The 21604-nt window shown below is 37.9% G+C and overlaps 3 protein-coding genes across 7 annotated transcripts; 2 read left to right on the top strand and 1 right to left on the bottom strand.

Annotated features, from left to right (window-relative positions):
• Positions 1 to 133: 133 nt before the first annotated feature.
• On the bottom strand, positions 134 to 4519 carry LOC112460320 (DNA polymerase delta small subunit-like). 2 transcript variants are annotated; one of them, XM_025024960.1, is made up of 7 exons: positions 4363 to 4519; positions 3534 to 3764; positions 3091 to 3392; positions 2820 to 3030; positions 2505 to 2739; positions 1893 to 2185; positions 134 to 1676 (listed from the first exon to the last, which is right to left on the bottom strand). In XM_025024960.1, the coding sequence occupies exons 2-7, from the start codon at positions 3739 to 3741 to the stop codon at positions 1558 to 1560; spliced, it is 1368 nt and encodes a 455-aa protein (XP_024880728.1). In that variant the 5' UTR covers positions 3742 to 3764; positions 4363 to 4519; the 3' UTR covers positions 134 to 1557. The 2 variants fall into 2 exon arrangements, with proteins under 2 accessions (XP_024880728.1, XP_024880729.1); XM_025024961.1 differs by lacking the exon at positions 4363 to 4519 and adding an exon at positions 3851 to 4069.
• On the top strand, positions 4516 to 7001 carry LOC112460322 (elongin-B-like). Of its 3 annotated transcripts, none has more exons than XM_025024964.1 (4): positions 4516 to 5000; positions 5477 to 5576; positions 5656 to 5778; positions 5951 to 7001. In XM_025024964.1, exons 3-4 carry the CDS (start codon positions 5676 to 5678, stop codon positions 6295 to 6297), a joined length of 450 nt encoding a protein of 149 aa, XP_024880732.1. In that variant the 5' UTR covers positions 4516 to 5000; positions 5477 to 5576; positions 5656 to 5675; the 3' UTR covers positions 6298 to 7001. The 3 variants fall into 3 exon arrangements, with proteins under 3 accessions (XP_024880732.1, XP_024880731.1, XP_024880730.1); XM_025024963.1 differs by having other exon boundaries at positions 5646 to 5778; XM_025024962.1 differs by having other exon boundaries at positions 5477 to 5778.
• A 724-nt stretch (positions 7002 to 7725) lies between these two features.
• LOC112460256 (transcription elongation regulator 1-like) lies at positions 7726 to 17622 on the top strand. 2 transcript variants are annotated; one of them, XM_025024861.1, is made up of 18 exons: positions 7726 to 8169; positions 8731 to 8977; positions 9051 to 9140; positions 9229 to 9420; positions 9878 to 10124; positions 10260 to 10478; positions 10594 to 10797; positions 10924 to 11197; positions 11307 to 11539; positions 11623 to 11786; positions 11870 to 12078; positions 12170 to 12320; positions 15810 to 16256; positions 16330 to 16539; positions 16626 to 16892; positions 16984 to 17061; positions 17140 to 17363; positions 17468 to 17622. In XM_025024861.1, exons 1-18 carry the CDS (start codon positions 8009 to 8011, stop codon positions 17469 to 17471), a joined length of 3621 nt encoding a protein of 1206 aa, XP_024880629.1. In that variant the 5' UTR covers positions 7726 to 8008; the 3' UTR covers positions 17472 to 17622. The 2 variants fall into 2 exon arrangements, with proteins under 2 accessions (XP_024880629.1, XP_024880626.1); XM_025024858.1 differs by having other exon boundaries at positions 8009 to 8169; positions 8719 to 8977.
• Positions 17623 to 21604: the final 3982 nt, after the last annotated feature.

Genomic DNA, 21604 nt, shown 5'->3' with positions numbered 1-21604 from the left:
TCTCATGACAACGTGAGTGGTTTTGTACAAAACTGTATTTATGTTGCGATCATAATTCTTCACTCTTTAAATAAAAGTGCCAATCGAAATATTCTATAGCACTTCCAATATATACGTGCTTTTTCTATTTTTGTGAGAGAATACACCGCAGCCTGCGTGACATACTCTAGAAATGTTAATATTACAAATGCTTAAATGTATGTTACACGTTTACCCATTATGTCAAAACTCGTATTTAAATCCTTGTACATTGTCCGTTACATAACTCTTGCACCTAATTTCGCAAACGTAATTTAAGTAACAGTCAAAATCAGTTTCCTTAAGCATGGATTTTTTTTAGACTTAAGGTAATCCCATTTTAATTTTCGTATATGACCGAGTCGTGTCTTAAGATATTACTATTACATTATACAGGTAAGGATAACGTTATAAAAATTAAAATTATAAAAGAAAAATTGTAAATTTATGTATTATAGAAGATATTCTTGACATAGCGTGTGAAAATTTGATGTAGAACAGAAATTACTAATATTAAAATGTGTTATCAGTTAAATATTCTGATGCTCTGTATTTTGACTGTTATGTTCTTATCATTGGTATAATTTGTGAAGTATATATTCACTTGTTAATTTAAGCGTTCATATAAATAAAGTCTTGTGTCACTGTGATTTCGCAATTTTCTAATAGTCTGTGATACTACTGTATTTTCTTTCGTATTAAAAGTTTTATAACCAGGCAAAATGTCTACGAATTCTTAAAGTCGCATGCGTTTCAATTTTGTATATCACTTTTACGAGATGCAAATAAAAATAGGTGACAACAGAAACTGTTCTTTCTTTTACAACATGCTAATTCTTATGCAAGCACTCGTTTATATATACATATATCGATAAAATAATAAAAACCATACGAATTCGTCAAACAATTCGAAATGTCGTATCTGATACATTTACGTTATTGATTTGACTGCGTTTGTCGACCAATCGACTATATCATTTTATCGCTTTTGACCGTTAATTTTATATCGTTTGTAATTTTCATGTATATTAATTTTGTTTACACGCTGAAGATGACACAAAGAAAGTGTCGAAACATCGAAATATGTATTGCCTAGTATATTTTATCTTATTGACTATATATTGATTGCGCAATAATTACCGCGCGTGGCTCCGCGTGCCTCTCTCACACTATTCCCTATTTGACAATACGATCAACACCACGAAACAAACTTTTATTACGATAATTCTGCATTTTTTTAGATTCCAATTCAAGTATCCTTTAGTTACTGAATTTTTGATGCACCAACTTATAGTAACCGATAAATAATTATAGATATATGTTTTGCGCAATTGGTTTATATTTACTATTATCAAAATACTACATTATTATATCCAAATTTTCGTATAATACACTTTAAAAGTAATACAATATAAAAGTACAAAAATATGGAAAATACGACAGTGACACAATGTAACAATATGTCACATATCGTTAGATCACCCATTTAATTGTATCTAGATAAATATTAGAATGTGAACAAATTCAGTTGCATGTACTTTATCCAGTTCCAAAACAAATAAATTCAGTATCCAAGGTGTCTAGATCCACCACAACTGCAGTATACGTAGAGGAAAACTTTGGAATACAAATTAGCCTGACCGCCTGATTTTCTTCACCTACAAGTGTTAAATATACTTTGAATAATATCGTAAATATAAAAAGACATCAAGTATCATCAAAATATGTACGAATGATTATCGTAGCGTCAGACGCAGGAAAATAATATATCGTACTGTATGAACATTTCGTGTTTAATAGTACTTTTTGAGGCACGTAAATAAACTTGACAATTTTTTAAATGTAAATACTTATATTCTCCAAGATATATTTACCTTCCCACAGTTTTGTATCGGCTTCATCTGTGTTACCCACAAAGTATATATCCGGACAGTACGTAATGATAAATGGATCTTTTGCAGAGTAAGGGTGTACCGGTAATGTATCTGGAGCAGTCGGGCACATGTGCTTCCAAAGCAGCGTTCTCTCCAACCAGTCTAAAGGAGAGATGTCTGCATCACCGGTTGCTTTTATAATATCTTCAATAGGCTGTCCGCTGCTGCCCATTATTATACGTTCGGCGACTTTGCCGACCCACGGATTAGTCGCACCTTTTAAACTTTGAAATCTAAAAAATGCCACATTATTTCTATCTAGGACTGTATTCGCATGTGGATTTAGGATGGAAAATCTTATAAATCCGTGTTATCTATTTTGTATTTAAAAAAATAGATGAAATATATATATATTCTGAATTGCTGTAATATGCCGCAAAATCTTCTAGTAAATATAAAATAGCAAAAAACTTTTAAAACTGTATTCTTTGCTGTGCGATAGAGAAAAAATTTAAGTAGCTCTAAAAAGCTGTAATCTTATCTTGTTCATTGAGAAGTCTCGGAACGTATATCTACTGTAATCAGTATGTATATAACGTGTAGGTACAATACCTAGACGTTAGTGGTAGTATGCATGGATGCAGCGGTTTCTGTGGTAACATTGCATTGGTAGGATCATGTTGACCTGGCATTAAAGTGATGCAACAACATTCTGCTATTTCGGAGAGAAATGCGTCCACAAGTCTCGTTGCCACAGCGACTTCCTTCGTTATAGCGGCGTCCTGCGCCTTCCCTTCGGCGTGTCCCATTAGGGTATTCGTCTTAGTGACAATTTTGACAGAATTACCTACATAGAATGCAATACCCCAGGATGAAAATGGGCAATGTTACGACTATACGATTAGAAGTATTAAAGATTCAATATACCAGCAATGATAACTCGAACAATGCCAGTGGCGTCTTCTTGCGTCGTCATATCTCCCGCCATCCCACATATCCATTCGGTTAAGAGATTCAGTGATAAGGTCTTGGAGGTATTTGCCAAGTCGAGTCCCGACAGGAACACTATTTTTCCTTTGGATTTTGGATGTGCCGGTGAACTTCTAGGCACGCAACCAGGAAAACACCATTCCTTGATCTGAATAAAATATGATATTTTAATTTGATATACCTGTGTTTTAATTTCAATTTTACTTACCTCAAAACTGCCATTCTTGTCTTTGTAGCCTAAAATGGCACATACGACACCTGTAACATAGTTCTTCAAAGTAGCGTCATCAACTACTAATTTGATACGCAGCATCTCGTCTTCCAAGAACAAGTGATCCTTTTCTGAGCAGTACGTCGACTTTGGCTCAGACAATGAGAGTTGATGATCCTCGCTTAATTCACGTAATATCGATGGCTTCCATTTTTGATGTTTAAAGAGCGTACCAATTATCACGCATTCTTGTCCTTCGAAATCTTCTAATTCCGCTAACTTTAATATTGGAACTTCGCCTGGGGAAAGGGGGGGAAACAATAAAATTTTTGCTCGCTTAATTCTATAGTCGCAATCACAGAATATTTGTGTACAAAAAAACTTGTTTCTTATAATAGAGTAGAATTCTGTTAAAAATAGCACTGTGTATAAAAGCTCACCCCATTTTGCGACAACTCGTGGTATCAATGTCTCTCTCAACTCTGCCAATCTCGCCGCATATATGCTACAAAATTGCTTAGAGAAATCGATCACGTTGTCATCGAACGTGCTGGTCAAGTCTTCATATTGTACTTGTTGCCTCTTAAGTTCCTGTGGCTCTTCGTTTCCTGGTTTGGAAAGCAGGTCTCCGGCAGAGTCGTTAGACATATTTATGTCAATACAAATATATTCTGTACATAATAAAAAGAATCGCATACCTATTATTAATCAATATTTTATGTACACAATAAAAAGAATATTTAATTATCTATTAAACCTCAAATTGATAGACACCGCTTTAACTTGACACACAATAATGTGCCCCAATCTATTTACGTTATGTTTGGATGTATTTAAAATATGTAAACGTGTTCACGCAAGTGTGCACGTGTGTTTCGTAATAATCGCACGCCATCGAAAAACAAGGGTCACCTTTCTGATACACTAACAATACTATTTATTTACAGTCGTACTTCAGCACACTTCAAATCTAACCTTTACGTCCGTACTTCCTTTCACCAAGAGATCAACATAAAAGCATAGAGAATATAGTGTGTATAATATATATATATATATATATTTAAAAAACCAAAAAGGCGAACTGAGAAGAATTTAGGAAAAGGTTTGTGTAAAAAAACTTTAAGTAATTAGTTGGAGACCGGTGATAAAATAAGTCCTGTTACAAATCTAAAAAAAAAAAATCTTTCTTTCACCATTTTCGTTATTCTTTATAAATATCAAGGGCCCCTTGCTTCTCGATATTTTCAACGTTAATTCGGGTTTACTTACAGGCACACGACGTTTATCTAAATGCGGTACCGCATGCCAAAAGAGGAAAGCACGTGTGCGAGCACTGTGAGCCTTTCGCGCCTTTTTCACCCTCGCAGAGCCGCAGGCCGCAGAGCACCTGTTCGAAGGAGAGAAGGAGACGGCAATGGCAATGGACACGGTACACGGTAGACGGCGGGTATCTCACAGGTGACGCTGGTTCGTTTCAAGCGTTTCAAGTGCAGGAAGCACGCGACGGTGCGCGAGGAGTAGATAAGCACCAAGCAGATTCCTGGGAGAAGACAGAAGAGCGAGACGACGAATTTGATTGGCCGCGTCGTCATCGTATTCTACACGTGTTTCCGTCCTTGACGGGATCACGCCATCACGCACGTGGTGAGATTGGCGTAACACAGCCAATCCAATGAATTTGTTTTCTCCAAATTTGACTTTTCTTCTTCGTGCGGGATGGCTAAAATCATCGCCATCATCGGTTGTCACTCTCTCCAAGTGCCGCTGACGGAACCCGAGGACCGGTATATTTTCCAGGAGATTTCTTTCCCCGTAGCGCTGCGTTCGAGTGAATTTTGTTGAGACACTTTTGCCTGTAAAGGCAAAAGATAAGCGAGAAAGCTATGCAACATTGTATTCACGAGAAGGTACGTGGAATCTTTCAGCTGCGCGACAACGCGTCGTGACGAAATGTTTGCCACTTTGTTACATATGTAGTTATTTCGACCGTTTGACCTGTGCTCTTTTACATGAATCAGACGTATGTAAAATTATTATCTCGAGGGACGTTCCTTCGTTCCTTGGCCACGTTGATATTTCTAGAATATGTATGTACATTTCCACGGTTGGAGCGACAACCTTTCAAATAGTGTTTACGTTTTTTTTTTACTGTCTGATTTCAAACGCACGAAGGCATGGAACGTAACGTGTTAAAGGAAAGAAAAAATATAAATGAGGAAATATATTTTATTACAACGAAAAATTAACAACGATTCAACAGCTGTAAAGATTTAAAGGAATATATATTGAGAGTATTGTTCAAATCTTTATTAAAAAGTATACATAGCGATGTTTGCGTAGTCCTAAAAGTATGCAAATGACAACACACTGTATCTGTCAACAGAGCCAATAAACACACGTCAAGTTTCTCATCCTTGGGAGATTAGACTACATTACGCGAGCTTTGTTAGACGGTTTATATTTATATATACGTGGACTCAATGGTAAGTTTTTCAAATCCAGTTTTGATGCCTAACAAATACATCTCATTTACAAATCACGTAATCTCTAAGGGCATTTTAGTTACGGGGATTGTTGAAAATATGGGTAAGGACATATACTTAATAATCAGACGACAAAAGGTGACATTGTACCTCGACACACAGGAGAATGTCAGAGTTCTTGAGCTCAAGAAAATGATCGAAGGTAAAGCGTATGTCTCTCTCTCTCTCTCTCTCTCTCATGATAAATATTTATAGATGTAATGGCAAAATCATGATCTTGACGTATCACGAGTTACATTACGATTTATTCGCGATGAGTTACACGCGTATTATTTCAGTAGAGACGTTAATATTGAAATGAATATATTTTACAGCTATATTGAAAGTACAGCCAGAAGATCAACAGCTATTTGTGCTTGCAAACGATCTTCTTGACGAATGTAAGGAATTATCCGATTCGACTGCATTGTTCGACTGTGGACTGACGTCAGCGACGGCAAATATAATGCAGCCTGCGGTATTAGGCCTAGCTGTGCGAAAAGAGGATGGTTCGTTTGAAAGTCTCGAAATAACATCGTATTCCGAATCAGAATGGCCAAACGTATCAGAAATTTTCAGCCAGGAAGAAAAAAATGACGCCATTTGTGAAAAGTATCAGAAAAAGTATGATGACGTAAATGACGCAAAAAATGATATACTAAGTAAAGCAACTCATAAATGAAGCGACAATCAAGTTTTGTGTTCTGTGCGACTCAATGACTGTTCGAGTAGTTCTAGATAGTGCGAAAACAGGAGATATATATACATCATAAACCCTACAGCATAATGATACCAAATACGTATGCTCATATTGAGTTGTACATAACTTTAAGGAGGTACAGTCTCAAAACTTTGCAATATCGAACTTGATAGGAATATCACGTGGCCATGTTACATCTTCATAGTATTGAAATCTGATAATGACAACGTCATGTTGCATACGTCATACGTAGAAAAGAAAACTTCGTGTTACTTGATAAACCATGACATAACGTCGTAAGTGATGGCGTGAAACTTTTCATAACGCGCGTAATATTTCACGCAAAACATTTGTGTGCGTATATATTTGTTCATCTTCTTCACCGCGTTCATCTTTACATGGACCTCTGCGTACTCTCTTTTCTCTTTTCTTCTTTACGTTTTTTCCTCATAATTGCCAAAGCCTTTAAGAACAAATAGTCTTCGTTAAATTGTATTCACTTGTATACGTGACTTGTAACGATAGCAACAAGAACGTACCGCGCAAAAACATCCGTAGAAGCAGAAGAATGGATGCATCTATAATATGGTACGCGCTTGTGTGCTGGAGATATGTCACCTATTAACATATATATATGTAAAAAATGACGTAGTACTTTAATGTAATAAAAAATATTTTTAAATATATTTTCAATATTATACAGGTCATATATCACTCTAAAAATTTCTAAATAAAAATACTAATTAAATATTTGACATAAAGTATTGTTTGCAATAAAAAATAATTTTTAATTTAACACGTATTTAATAAACTTTTCATTTCAGAAAGATTTGCTTTCCATACAGATTTCAGAGATCCGACTTACACCAGGAATGAACGTAATACGTAATAAATTCAATGGTAGTGAGCGACGCAGAGCGACGTAAAATCGTGCTCTTAAAATTCTCTCAAATACGGCGATCGATTTCTCGCCTTCTGACGTCAGAACGACACGGCTGCGACGAGCCTCGAGGGAAGCGAAAAACGAAAAACACTATAGACCGAGTTCCAAAAGTCCACGCTACCATATCTCTCATTTCTCTCATTCGTTCTCTCGCGCGCCACGAGACAAGCCGACAAGCTTCCAATGGCCAATAGGCGTGGTTCTCGATAAGCAAAGCCGATGATACGGGCCTAAAGAAGGATTCACACCAATGGGAGAGTTGGTTTTCTAGAGACCTTAGCAGAATCTCTAGAAAACGAACTCTCCCATTGGATATTGGACGTCGTATCGATATCGGACGCGATGTGAATCCTCCATTAACGAAGAGGCCTCCTTGCCACGCCGGCGCGTTTAGGGGACGTCGCGCGTGTTTGCAGTTGCAGCGACGGCGACGTGTTTACGGCCCGCACATCCGCGCAGAGAGAGAGAGAGAGAAAGAGAGAGAGAGAGAGAGAGAGAGAGAATAGTAATTTGTCCGCGGCGTTTTTTTTTCCTGCGCGCCAGACGAGCGAAGCGATCTGCCAGAGGCCAGAGGGGCAGATAAGCGAGAGAAGCGATAGCGAATGGGCGTGTGAGACGGGGAATCTCTTTCCGTACGGCGACCGGCGACTATACGGCGTGCCCAGTTTTTGTCGGGATCTCTCTCCTTTCCCTTTTACGCTTTCGGGGTGACGGCGACGGCGACGGCGACGGTCCGCCTGCGCCCACGGGATGGACGCGAGCAGCGAGCAGCCGGCCGCGATCGCGGCCGCCGAGTCCGCCTCCGCCAGCGAGCAGGAGCACAATGACGAGCCCATGGAGGAGACGGAGGAGTACAGCTACGAGGGCGAGGATTACAGGCATTTTATGCCGCGCGGCCGCGGTGGTTTTCGGTACGTATCGCGATCCGCGCTTCCCGGCACCGCGGATCCTCGCGGTGTTCTCTTCTCCCCGCGTCTCTTCCTTCCCTCTTCCCTCCGCGCTGCCTCTTCTCGAACTCGCATGCTCGCTCGATTTCGCTCTCTCCGCGATGTTTTCGTCTGATCCGAGGACCCGATGGCGTCCCGACCGACTCCAACCTCCCCCGTCCCCCGTCCCCCGTCCCCGCCGCGTCCCCGACAGATGACACGCGCGGAATGTCGGATTTGTTTAAAATCTTTGGACCGACGACGAGATTTAAATAATACTTTAATTAATACTGATCTTTTAACTAATGATCTCTTTGCAAGCGACATTCTATCCTCTGTAGCGGTGTTACAGCGCGAGTACGCGCGGTGCCTGACGCGAGCAGATGAAATCTGCAGCGTGGTGGAGCGGAGCGTATCTTTTTGTTTTTCTTAAGAGTCAAGCAAGATTCGGAAAGCTACTTCTGGTCTTCCTTCCTCTAAGTGGCATGGTAGAGCTGTAAGATATCTAGTCACAACATTTAAAAATAATTTAAGGGGTCGTGGCAGAGGTGGGTTTGATTTCCCTATGAGAGGTGGCTCTCCAAGGTTTCGAGGAAGAGGATTTGGCCCGCGCGGGCCAATGTTCCGCGGCGCGAACAATGGCTTTCCCTTCGAAGCCCCGCCAAGGCCAACGTGTCCGCCTGGTCCGGCAGGCCCAAGATTCCGAGGACCGCCGCCATTTGATCCCAGTTGGGGACCTATGGGACCACCCAATTTTATGGGCCCTCCAAATTTAATGGGACCTCCAGGAATGGTACGCGTCATTTTGAATCTTTCGATACGTATAAACGTCGTAGATTTCTACGTCTCAAATCTTATTGCTTTAGCCACCACCACACATGATGAATGGCCCTATGGGTGCAGGACCAGGCCCATATGGACCACCTCCTGGCATGGGGCCACCTAACATGAATAGCGTAAGTTACGTGCACGGAAAGAGAAAATAGATACTCAATAAAGAGCAGTTAAAGGTACCTTTCCAAATAAAATATATATATGCCATAGATTCCAGGACAGCAACAGCCACCCCAGCAAGCGCAACAACACGCGAACATTCCAGGTCTAGATCTCAACGGAGAAGTGTGGGTAGAGACGAAAGCGGCTGATGGAAAGTCGTATTATTACAATATTCGTACGAGAGATACCACATGGACTAAACCGGAGGGACCAAATGTAAAGGTCATGGTACAAGATCAGGTAAATAAATACCTCGTGACGTCCGACCCTTACCGACGAAATTGATTAAATGCTTTTCTTTTATTATTATTTGCAAGTAATCTAAATTCTTTGCTTACTCTAATCATGCGTATACATATGCTTTTTTTATTATTATTTTCAAGTAATCTAAATTCTTTACTTATCCTGGTCATGATTACACATCTAAGCCGTATATCTTCTCGACATCAAAATTATATTTATATTTTTTTTTATCAGTTTTATGACATATATTTTTACGCGTAAAATATAGGGACAAAAACGAAGTGTAAATAAAGAAGTGTATATCAAAAAATTGACACGTGGCAATGTCGTAACAAAGATTGGTAAATTTATTCGCTAGTCAATGAAATTGCAAGTTTATTTTGTTCTTTTGTATAAGATTTGATGTGATTAATTTAGAACACGTCTAGATAAAAAATATTTCACGGTTTTGCAGTTGGAACAGTTGGTACATGGTGCTTCAAAGCAAGCGACAACGCGTTCTACCACACCTACTCCATCAAGTAGTACGCCGACCAAGATGAGTGAAAACAGAATCTCTCAAGGCGGCGAGCAATCATCCTCTAACAACACAGATGCCATTAATCAATTAAGTACGGCGCCTCCTGGCACTGGACCACCTCCTACATTGAATGATACCCCAGATGTCAACAATCAAGCGTCCGAGACAAATCAGTCAAATGGTAATTTGAACGGTATATTAATACTATTTAATTTTGAAAACGTTTCTCGAGCTTTGTGTGTATATATCTTAGCACGCAAGTTCTTTAAATTTATCAAAGTATCGTCATTAAAAGATAAAAATTTAAAAATGTCAGGTACAGCACCCACGACAGTTACCAATACGCCATCGATAAATACACCGGCAGTAAATACGAACATGATGCAACCGCCGCCAAATATGATCCCTATGCAGCACAGAATGCCAAATCAGTTTGGTAATCCGATCGCAACGCAATTCGGAGCAGCACCCTTTGGGATGCCACCGCCTGGTTTTCAACCTTTTGGCGGTTATGGGCCACCACAAACAAATTGGGGTACGTATAAAATATGCGATTGAAAAAGATATATCTGACGAATACGACGAAGAAAAGAAATATTTTAACAATTTTTATAGATTAACTTATAGTGCACCTGCTTTCTTTTTTTTAGGTATGCCACAAATGCCTCATGGTGTAATGACACCTCAAGCACCCCCTGAAGATCCTGCCATACTTGCACAGCTTGATTCTGACATAGTAGCGGCTGCTATGGTCTGGACCGAGCATCGTGCACCAGATGGCAGATTCTATTATTACAACAGTAAAGCAGGAGAATCAGTATGGGAAAAGCCACAAGCCTTGAAAGATCTGGAGAGTACGTAATACGTAATTTCCAACATTTATCTTTATAGAGCAAAGTAACCAAGATCTTAGAATCTTGAAACATAATAATGTCATGTAAGTTTTAAATGATATATGTTCTGAAATTTTGTTTTGTTAGATGCGAAATTAACATTACGGCAGAAAAACGAGGAAGCAAATGTTGTCCCTACCACTACCGCTGTTACAACCACTGCCGTTACCAACAACACTACCACCATTGTTGAACCTGGCAAACAAGAAAAGCCGCAAGAGAACGCACATGAAACCAAAGATAGTACAAAAGATGCGGATAGCGCTAAACCGAAGAAGGAGGAAAATATTGCAAAGGAACCTGCAAAGCCTCAAGACAAGTCTAGACCAATTTCTAGTACGCCAGTGCCTGGAACTCCATGGTATATTTAGCGATGACTTGTTTTTCATATTGTGCTTTCACATTGTTTCTTGCTATATACTCATAATGTGTATATTTACATGAGCTAGCGAATATATTTGTATGTGAAGGTGTGTTGTTTGGACGGGAGACGGACGAGTATTTTTCTACAATCCTTCTTCGAGGATATCAGTTTGGGAAAGGCCGGATGATCTTGTTGGCCGTCAGGATGTGGACAAGATGATATCAACGCCTCCGGACGCGATTGGTGCTACAAAACCACCACGTCAGTCGGATTCCAGCGAAAGCAGCGATGAAGATCAACCCACACCAGCCAAAAAGCCGAAACACGAGGAACCCAAAAGTACGTGAAAAGCTACTCTGAAATGATGTATACAAGATTGGATTAATACAGGATTTATATATAAGTTTTATATTATTATTCAGGCACAACACCCATCAAGGAAGAAGAGGAGAAGGAAGGGAAGAAGACCATCGACATCGGCAAGGAGGCTGCAATAGAGGCCGAAGTGAGAGCAGCGAGGGAGAGGGCGATAGTTCCATTGGAAACGAGGATCAAATCGTTCAGAGATATGCTTGCAGAGAAAGATGTAACGTATTACATTATTATCATTTGTACAGACCGTTATGTCACTTTATTGTACCGAGAGTAACCGACGTCGTACGTTTTCAGGTATCTGCATTCAGTACCTGGGAAAAAGAACTTCATAAGATTGTATTTGATCCACGCTATTTACTTCTAACGTCGAAGGAGAGGAAACAGGTCTTCGAGAAATACGTGAAGGAGAGGGCGGAAGAAGAAAGGCGAGAAAAGAGGAATAAAATGAAAGAACGAAAAGAGCAATTTCAGAAGCTTTTAGAAGAGGCAGGACTTCATGGAAAGTATGCGTACAAAGAGAGCATTTTTTTTTTATTTCGTTTGTTTCTGCGTTTCTGCAGAAAATGTTAATTTATGTTTTCTGTTCTTTTGTAGATCATCATTTAGTGATTTTGCTCAAAAACATGGAAGGGATGAACGATTTAAGAATGTAGAAAAGATGCGCGAACGAGAAAGCCTTTTCAACGAATATCTTCTGGAAGTGCGAAAGAGGGAGAAAGAGGAGAAAACAGCGAAACGAGAACAGGTATTTTTATTTTATTAACATCACTGAATGTGTGCGCGCGCATTGTGTGGCACGGCAAAAGACATTTTCAGGACATCATACATTATAATACGAATACGTATAAATATTTTGACAGAACATTCGACAGAACAAGTAAGATTTATAGCGACATATCCCCGTCCATCCCAAGGTTCCATCAAAAGTATATATACATATAATATATATTTAATAAATATAGAGGATTTAGATATACACTAATATTTTTCAATACCGATTATAAATAATTTCAGATATATTCTGGAAATGATAAATTATTATAGATTCCAACAATTTTATTAATATATTTTAAGCTAATGTGTTCAGTTTCTCTAGCTTTTTATTATCAGTTTATGAAAGTTTGGAATTTATATTGCAAGTTAGTATTACACACATATGATTTTTATATCACTTGTGAGTTTGAAGATTCAAAAATATTTCTTTTACTCGCGGTTACATATTGATCAAATACTTAATTACTTTATTAAATAATTAATATTTGTGTAAACTTTTTTTTATGTTAAAGGGTACCTAAAAGTCCTTTATATTTTAAGAAAAGTATCACAAACCGTGTTTCCTCTACTTTTAATTCCCTTACTTTCCAATAAACCTTTCTCCATCCATTCCAGGCAGATGTCGTTCATTTATAGTGACGTGCTTCATAAATGCTGCTGAAGAATATTTGAAGCAGCATATAAATGTAATACACCCTACGTCCGCGTCAAGTTCCGCATGGGCTGAATATATTTATTTATTCGGCGCTTGCTCCTATGTTTACATAACTATATTATTTCATTAATTTCAATAAGAATTATTTCACCTTATTAAGCGAGGCTTTGCAATGCGCGATAGCATAAGAATGAAATTAAGAATAGATGCAAAGCGTTTTTAATCTTATATAGGAGAGCATATGTTTAGTAAAATGTTTAATGAAGTTTATGTTTTTACAGCTATAATTAATTAATTTCTTTCAGGTTTCATAGGTATGTTATTATTTTGTTCCACTTGTAAGATAGTACGAATTCCTAAAATTATAACGGCTGAAGAACACATATACCAGGAGATATTTCTCTAATAATAATTCTCTACTCCAGTAGATTTGCTCGATCGAAATCGAAAAGTTTTTGTAGCTCTAAGATGGGAGATGTAGAGAATAAAATCTTAGTATGTGACGGTTCCTTATATACTTATGTGTTCTGAACTCTCCACTTCAGTCAGGATGCAGGCAGGACAGGTTCCGTATGTGGAGTGGCTTGGTTCTGAAGCTGGTTGGTGGCATGGATGATGTCATCTACCATTCCCACCTTCTCTGCGGGTCACTGTTGGCACACCCTCGCGCGCCGCATTCTTTACTTCAAAGCAGAGTGTCATGAGAATGAACAAACTCGGTATTTGTATATTACTCGTAATCCACGTACTTCAAAAGATTAACTTTTCCCCAGAGTAAAAATCAATTTGAAAAGAAAAAAAAAAGATTTCACGTTAATTCATTTGAAAGGAAAAAAAAGGATATATTAAAGCCCGAGGTAGCATTAGTCCGCAGAACAGTTTCTCATAGTTTATGCATTCCGATTATAAAGAAATATAAAAATTCGATTCTAATGCTACCACAAAACTTACATTAAATGTATGGACATAAAAACAAATTCACTAACGATATAAGAGACTATTTGTTTAAGTTGCTATTTTACTTTTCAGTAATAGTCATTTTGAGCATAACTTCTGTTTGCTAGTATTATCAAGCGAAAAATTACTTTGCGTATATAGGTCGTTAGGTAAAATATCTTATATTCCCAAAAAGCAACGAATTATTATCTTAAAATCATATATTATCTATTGTTCTTATGTCAATACATGATACATCAAATTTGATATACAAAAACACACATATGGAACTCTCAAGTAATTTTAAGTCGACTTTAAGATGAAAACACGTTCTTGCTGTCGGCAATAATACATATAGAATTAACTTTATCCTGATACATTTTAGAGGATCGCAATAAACTGCAATACAGAGTTATAATGCAAAATTATTAAATTGGCATAGAATGAGTACGTTACATTTTTATAAAAGTATTTGTTTTACATCATCTCATCTGAGAACTATTTTTATTCTAATAATAATAATAATGCAAGTGGATTTTTATATCACGTTCAGTTAAAATGAGATAAAGAAGCAAGTTTAAGCGGTTGTGTAAACACAGGCTTCTAAATACCTTGAAAATCCTTATAGGATCCGAGTAACAAATGTTATGTGTAATTTGAAGATGAAATTGTGCCAGTGTCTGAGCTGTAATCATTTCTCGATTGTCGTTTATAATAATATTATCTAAACCTTCTTTTTTTTAATGCAACAAAGAATATACAAATTATTTTAGTCGTTTAAAAATTACGCAATGGGGACATTGGAAAGAAAGCTATTTTATGGGACGATTCTTGGTTTCACACCCGTTGCGTAGATTAGACAATTCAAAAAACATCTGTCTGTCGTAGCTAATTTTGTTCGCTTAATACTTTCAGTATTGAGAATTAAAAGTATCGAGGCTTAGGAGAGAGAGAAAGAGAGAGAAAAAGAAAAAGAGATACACTTTATTTTAATAAGATAACATTTTAGTAAGCATTAATTTAATAATCTATCTGTTATGTTACTTTTACGTAAAAAACATCAAGAAAATTGTCAAGAGAACAGTTGCGTTGCAATTTTTGTAAACGGTGCGATGTGCTATGAAAATTATGCGTTCTCCGAAAGGTATTTTAGAGTGTAGAGCAAGTAGGAGAAAAAAAATTAGATGGAAACTCGTTTCGTAATTTGGACGGCTGCGAGCTTCTAATGTTTTCGAAGTTAATGATAATGCACTAACCATATTTTTTTCGTTTCAGCAAGGACGGCAGTTAAACATTTACTTATCTTACACATTCAGTCATCATTAAATGCCAGTATGTCATGTTCATAAGGCATGCGATGATTCTTAAAAATTAAAGTTTAAGTTAATTATACATTGTTTAATACGAGCGAATTGAATACTGTACATTTAATGATGACGATGATCATAATAATTATTTTTACAGGAATAATGAGTTAATAATTTTTTTCAGCTAAAAAAATGACCAGCTTAGTTCATTAAAAAAAAATCCGACAAATAGAGTCCTTAACGTTGTGATACCTCCTGACACGAACGAATACGAATGACTATTTCTTCTACCCCTAACGAAATATAGTTTGAAAACCATTTAAAAGGTTTGCAAGTTGAAATAGTTTGATCCACATTACAGATCATTATATCATAATATTTATAAAAGTGATTGTAATGTGGCTGAGCGTGTAATACGTGGTTGGAAATATCATTAAAGCGTGCATGATATAAGAGAACCAAGAAAAATTTGATTTTAAAAGCAAAAGAATTGTATAATAGTACATAAGCAAGCAGTACGTGTTCTTCAGCGATGAAAACTCTTATGTTAAATGCGTTTCAGGTGAAAAAGGAATTCTTTGCGATGCTACGTGAGCACAAAGACATCGACAGGCATTCGCATTGGAGCGATTGTAAGAAAAAGTTGGAAACGGATTGGAGGTACAGAGTCGTAGAGTCGGCAAGCACGCGGGAAGATTGGTTTAGAGATTACGTTCGCCTGCTGAAGGATGAGCGGAAAAAGGAAAAGGAGAAAGACAAAGACCATCGGCACAGAGAGAAAGATCATAAGTCGGACAAAAAGGATAGAGATCGTAAGGATTCGGATAAAGGTAAAGAAACAAAGTCCAGCAAGGACAAACCTGACAGAGATAATACAAGGGAAAAGAAGCAACGAAAGAGCGAAACATCCACGGAGGACAGCGAAAAGGAAAAAAAAGAGATGGTGATAGAGAAAGAGAGTGGGGAAATTGAAGAAACTGACGACAAAAGCGTTAAAAAGGAGAATGACGTAAGTATAATATACAATATCTATCTTTTGTACAATTTTTTTAGTTAATTTTTTGGGGTTTTTTTTTTTTTAGAAGGAAGAGGGAGATGATCATTCCGATTCGGAGGAGGATCGCGAGAAACAGAAAAGGGAACGTGAAAGACGAGCGGAAGTCAGTATCAGAGAGAGAGAAAGAGAAGTACAAAGGACTTTAGCTACACATCTTCGCGATAGGGATAAGGAAAGACAGCATCACCGTCACACAGAGGCGGTTCAACACTTTAGTGCTCTTCTAGCTGATTTGGTATGCATCTAGTTTAAATCGCGTAATATTCTACGAGAATTATTGGTATCTGCGTACAATGTCTTTTATATTTGTTTCAATTTTAGGTAAGGAACGGCGATCTGGCGTGGAGAGAAGCGAAACGACAATTGAGGAAGGATCATAGGTGGGAGTTGGCTGAAAGTTTAGATCGCGAGGAGAAAGAACGATTGTTTAACGAACACATTGAACAATTGGGCCGCAAGAAGCGCGACAAATTTCGGGAATTGCTCGACGAAGTAGGCGCGTCGACCGAGCTAACGGCATCCTGGAAAGACATTAAGAAACTGTTGAAAGATGATCCTAGATATTTAAAATTTTCTTCTAGCGATCGAGTACGTGATCATTGGTTTCAAAGTAAAAAGAAATTAAGATTCTGAATATATATATATTATTACTTTATCATATATTTTTTTATCGTTTTAGAAATGCGAAAAGGAGTTTAAGGAATATATCAAGGACAAACTCGTTGCTGCCAAAGCTGACTTTAGGGAGCTCCTACAGGTGCGTTTAATTAAAACTCGCGATATACCGTTTAAAAACCCGGTAAAACTGTTGGTCAAGAAAATGTGTCGTTTTCAGGAAACGAAACTAATCACTGACAAAACGTACAAAAAGGTTCAAGAGAATAGTACGCATTTAGCAGAGATCGAAGAAATTCTTAGAAAGGATCGCCGATTTCTCGTGCTCGAGGCTGCAGCCGCTGAACGGACTCGATTATTAATGGGCTATCTGGAAGAGTTAGCACGTAGGGGTCCTCCACCACCTCCTACTGCTTCAGAACCATCGAGAAGATCAACTACAAAGTAAATTTCAATACACAGAACAAAGATAACAAAACTTAACATTTTGTTTTCTTAAACAAATGCGACATCTGTTTCTGTACTAAATATCTCTGTTTCTGTTTCAGTTGAAGAATGATCTACATCGAAATATCATACACATATGACGCATAACAGTAACAGAAATGAATGAATTTAGCTGTAGTTAAATTGAATTACTTTACACATTGAATTATTGCCTGTATAGGATTCAATAAAATAATTAAATGCCACGTCTACACAACTGTGAGATTGTATTGCATTATGAGATATTGTAGCGCAAGCATATAATATTATATTACTGTTGAATAATATTAAATTTCACAGAATGTCGGTAAACGTGTGTAACATAATTATTTTACGGTGCAAGAACTGCAATGTATTCGATACGCTTGTCTCATCTAAATTTACGCGAATTAAAGTGGAATAAGAAAAATTGGGAGAACGTCGTACTGATTTTCCAATAATAAAGTTAATGGTTATTGTAAAATCATTAAAAGATATTACTATTTTGTCATTAAACAAATTACATTATTCCAGTAATCCTTTGGCTCTTGACACTACCCTATTTTCAAAATACATAATCTAGTATTTTGTTCAGAATGTACATATATATATATAACATCAGCCAAATGCTTTTGTTTTTTACATAAAGACAAACGCGTGAGGATAAAATTTGTAAAGCATAGAATTAATCAATTGAATTTTCTTTTTTTTTTCTCGTTAGCGCGATTAATCAATAAGGATACTGTTCCAGTTTATATTAAAAATTTTTATTACATTTCACAAAGTATCTAATTATTCTAATTTATTAATTTGTTTTTACAAGAATTAACTTGATAAGATGGCAATAAGTTTCGTTAGTTAGTTCTGGTGATGTTTCTTAGATGGCGACACTAACATGATTTTGATTCGAAACGTGTGCCTTATGGATCAATACGATAAATCTCGGTGATTTCAATGCTTGAATATTCTAAAGATTCTAATATCGAAGAATTCAATGCTGGATATGAAGCGAGACGATTTCACGACGGATATTACGGCTGCGGTCCACTTGACACTACAAATGCTTCGAAGCATTTCTCTTCTCTTTTCTTTCAATGAAGAAAGAAGGAGAAGAAGAACGCTCCGAAGCATTTGTAGCGTCAAGTGGACCGCAGCCTAAGTCTGTTGATGTTTCGAACGCCAAGCATTACGGTAATTGAAAAATGAATTGTTTGAAAATGAGAGTAATATATTGACAGAAAACACTCCATTGATATTTCCAAAACGTACAATACATATATACATTATTCCGAATGTGTAGAATCCTAAAAAAAATTCCAAATAACATTAAATGAAATAATAGCAAGCAGAATGCTGTCACTAAATCAATATATTTTTATTTGTATCATATATATGTATATATATATATATATATTTTATATGTATGTATATATTTCTTATGTAACTGTCTTGTTCCCCTTTTTGTATTATACATTGTTTCAATATAGCGCGTACGTTATTACAGATTCGATCGCGCAGACACACGTTCCATCTATATAGTGCCTACATCTACATAAAAATTTGTATAGCCGTGGAACATTTCTCGCGTGTGTTCGCGATAACGTTTATCGGAACAGGTATCGACAGGTATCGTTGCCTAATAAACGCCCAGGCGGATATCTACATTATATTATCCCTCGCGGTGTACCGTTACGATACACAACGGCGCGTTGCACTTCCTGCTATCGCGGTAAGAATATAAATCGGTATATAAGCTAAACAGCCGGTGAACTCCTATATACTCCTACGTAGCCGAGCGTTACGTCATTAGGTAACGCGCGCGTGAAACAATTGAGGGCAGAGTGGAGCAGAGTCTCACTTTGGGATTCTCACGGAATCCTTACGAAATTTTAACATCCCAGCCTGCGTGCTCGCGACGAAGACCGCCGCGGCACTCGTGGAAAGCAAAGCCTCTTACAACGATAAAATATTCGGGATGTCGCGAGAGTGACACTGGTCTTTATGAGAAGGCACGTATTTCTTTTGCTTTTAGTTAATACTCGTTGCCTTTATTGTGTAAGTGTCGTAGAGATATTTGCTGAGTAAGCATCAGTCTGAAATCTTTTCATCTTCTTTATAAAGAGAGGCTGCCTTCAACTTTGTTTAAAAACGTTATTATTTTTCAGCATTTCGAAAAGTGCATTCTCACTGAAACTGAACTGCGATCGAAGTACGTTCACTTGACAATATAATTAGGGGATCAGGAGAATTATATAATAATATAATTGAGGATTATATAAGTTTTTTTCTGATTATTTTAAGAAAACAAAATCTCGCGTGAACGACGCGCAATGATCTTCCACTTGGCGACAAAAGTGAGAACGGACTTCGGATTTAATCATACCAAGCGTGATACATAGAAAGGATACCGGAGCGATCATCACCGATCGACGTACATCACGCGACGCGCGACGACGCCGACTTTCTCCCGGCTGTCCCGACCTTGCTACGCCTTTTTGCCTCTGCCTCTGTCCGGATGTGAATCAATCTGTACGTTCGACGTTACGGGCGGACCCGGTAAAGGTCAGGCGCGACCGGTGAGGGTTAACGAACGGGTGGGGTAACAGGATGGACTTGAGAGAGCAGATTTTTGCGAAGGCCTGCCCGGAGGTCGAGGAAATGCCGTGGGAGACCCTGAAATCCGATTCCCCGGCTCGCCGGCGGTGAATCGTATTTCTCACTGTTCGAGTAACGCGATCGATTAGATAGATTATTGCAGCAGCGTTTCCTGTTATTAGTACGATCGAGGCTCGCTCCATACGTGGAGTGCAAATCGGCATCGTTACATCGTCTTTGTAGATCTTGAATGTTTCTTTCGCACACTGAAGTCTTTTTCTTTTTCTGAAAATACACACTTTTGTTGCAGAAGTATTATATTTAGGATGAAAACGACACTGTCGCTCAGAGAGCGTGTGCAACGTTTTCGCGACGAATAATTTGCAAGCAAAAGGATTGTTTTCGCTATAGAATTTGAGAGTTCGTTCAACGTTCATCGGCCGTTCGCTCGACCGAGAAAATAGTGATCTCTCAGTGTGTCTTCGCCTTCATGGTCGTCGATCCTGAGAGAGCCATTTGGCTTCATCGATGGACCTGTTTCCAGAAATGAAGAATCAAGGTGAACAGTTAGAAGTAACAAGGTGATCTTATTAATACTTGGCGATATCCGCATGCATGAGCGTACACTAGTAGTAATTAAGTGCCGATCCGTATCTTTAAGAGATTTAAAGAATCGAAAACATAGGCAGAAAGATATATAAATTACATCTAAATTGAATAAATCGATTTGTCATATAAAGCGCACTGAAAATTATTGGTAAAATTAATTTGAAAAATAAAGAATCTCATTCTATGTATATAAAAAGAAGACAAAATTTGCTTTGGTAATTTTATTCTATATTCAAGTCCTTGCTTGCGCCTTTTTTACTGAATGTGAAGAAAGAGAGAGAGAAAGAGATCTTGCTTTTAAATAATGGAACATTTTTTAAAAACATTTTTAAGATACTTTATATGCCATCGCTGTGTGAAACGCGACAGGTACTTTCCATCCAGCCGACTTGTCATATCTACTTTCCATTTAATTTGTATTATGTGTCGACTCTGATTAACTCTGGTTCCGTAACGACGTGAAAAGTAGAGGGGTGGGAAAACACAAAAATATATCTCTTCGTGATATGTAACCAGAGAATAAGAAACTTGAAAGTGATTCATTTAATTAGATGTAGATCATACAGAATACAATAAAGTTTAAATTGTAAACCGATATATATAAGTATACGTTTACACAAAATAATTTATTTTAAAAAATATATTAATTATATGTCTTCATATATTTTTCAGTTCTTCGAGACGTTGGTGCACATCGACTTCTGCGTGCGATAAGTGCTTTCCGTTTTATCGGAGCCGTCGACTCAAGTTAACTCCAATCCCGGCGCGAAGCTAAAAGTCATGCAAATGGAAAGGCGCAGAGATGCAGAACTGGTGTTTCCCCGCGCGCGATTCCCGTGAGGCGCTAAGAACGTCAACAGGGCGGATGGACCGCCGCCATTGTCATCGGGGAATCGTCGTCGACGTACCCCTTTGCCCGTCGGTCCTGCTGTCGCGTCCTGTCCCCGATCATTTTCACGAGCGCCAAAACGCACGCAGCGGGCAAGACCCGTCTCGATTTTACCGAGAAGGAGAAA

Source organism: Temnothorax curvispinosus, unplaced genomic scaffold (assembly GCF_003070985.1).
Source record: "Temnothorax curvispinosus isolate PA1 unplaced genomic scaffold, ASM307098v1 QBEX01010444.1, whole genome shotgun sequence".
In the NCBI taxonomy this organism is placed as follows: Eukaryota; Metazoa; Arthropoda; class Insecta; order Hymenoptera; family Formicidae; genus Temnothorax; species Temnothorax curvispinosus.
This window is presented reverse-complemented; position numbering and strand designations above follow the sequence as displayed.

Bases quoted from the DNA above. Each gene is read 5' to 3' on its own strand.
- LOC112460320 (XM_025024960.1), bottom strand. From the start codon at position 3,741: ATGTCTAACGACTCTGCCGGAGACCTGCTTTCCAAACCAGGAAACGAA. The intron at 2,740-2,819 runs GTATATTGAATC...CATTCTATGTAG, and splicing joins TGTTCGAGTTATCATTGCTG to GTAATTCTGTCAAAATTGTC. The intron at 1,677-1,892 runs GTAAATATATCT...TAACACTTGTAG, and splicing joins CGATACAAAACTGTGGGAAG to GTGAAGAAAATCAGGCGGTC.
- LOC112460322 (XM_025024962.1), top strand. From the start codon at position 5,574: ATGGTAAGTTTTTCAAATCCAGTTTTGATGCCTAACAAATACATCTCA. The intron at 5,779-5,950 runs GTAAAGCGTATG...TATATTTTACAG, and splicing joins GCTCAAGAAAATGATCGAAG to CTATATTGAAAGTACAGCCA.
- LOC112460256 (XM_025024858.1), top strand. From the start codon at position 8,009: ATGGACGCGAGCAGCGAGCAGCCGGCCGCGATCGCGGCCGCCGAGTCC. The intron at 12,321-15,809 runs GTATTTTTATTT...AATGCGTTTCAG, and splicing joins AAACAGCGAAACGAGAACAG to GTGAAAAAGGAATTCTTTGC. The intron at 16,893-16,983 runs GTACGTGATCAT...TTATCGTTTTAG, and splicing joins AATTTTCTTCTAGCGATCGA to AAATGCGAAAAGGAGTTTAA.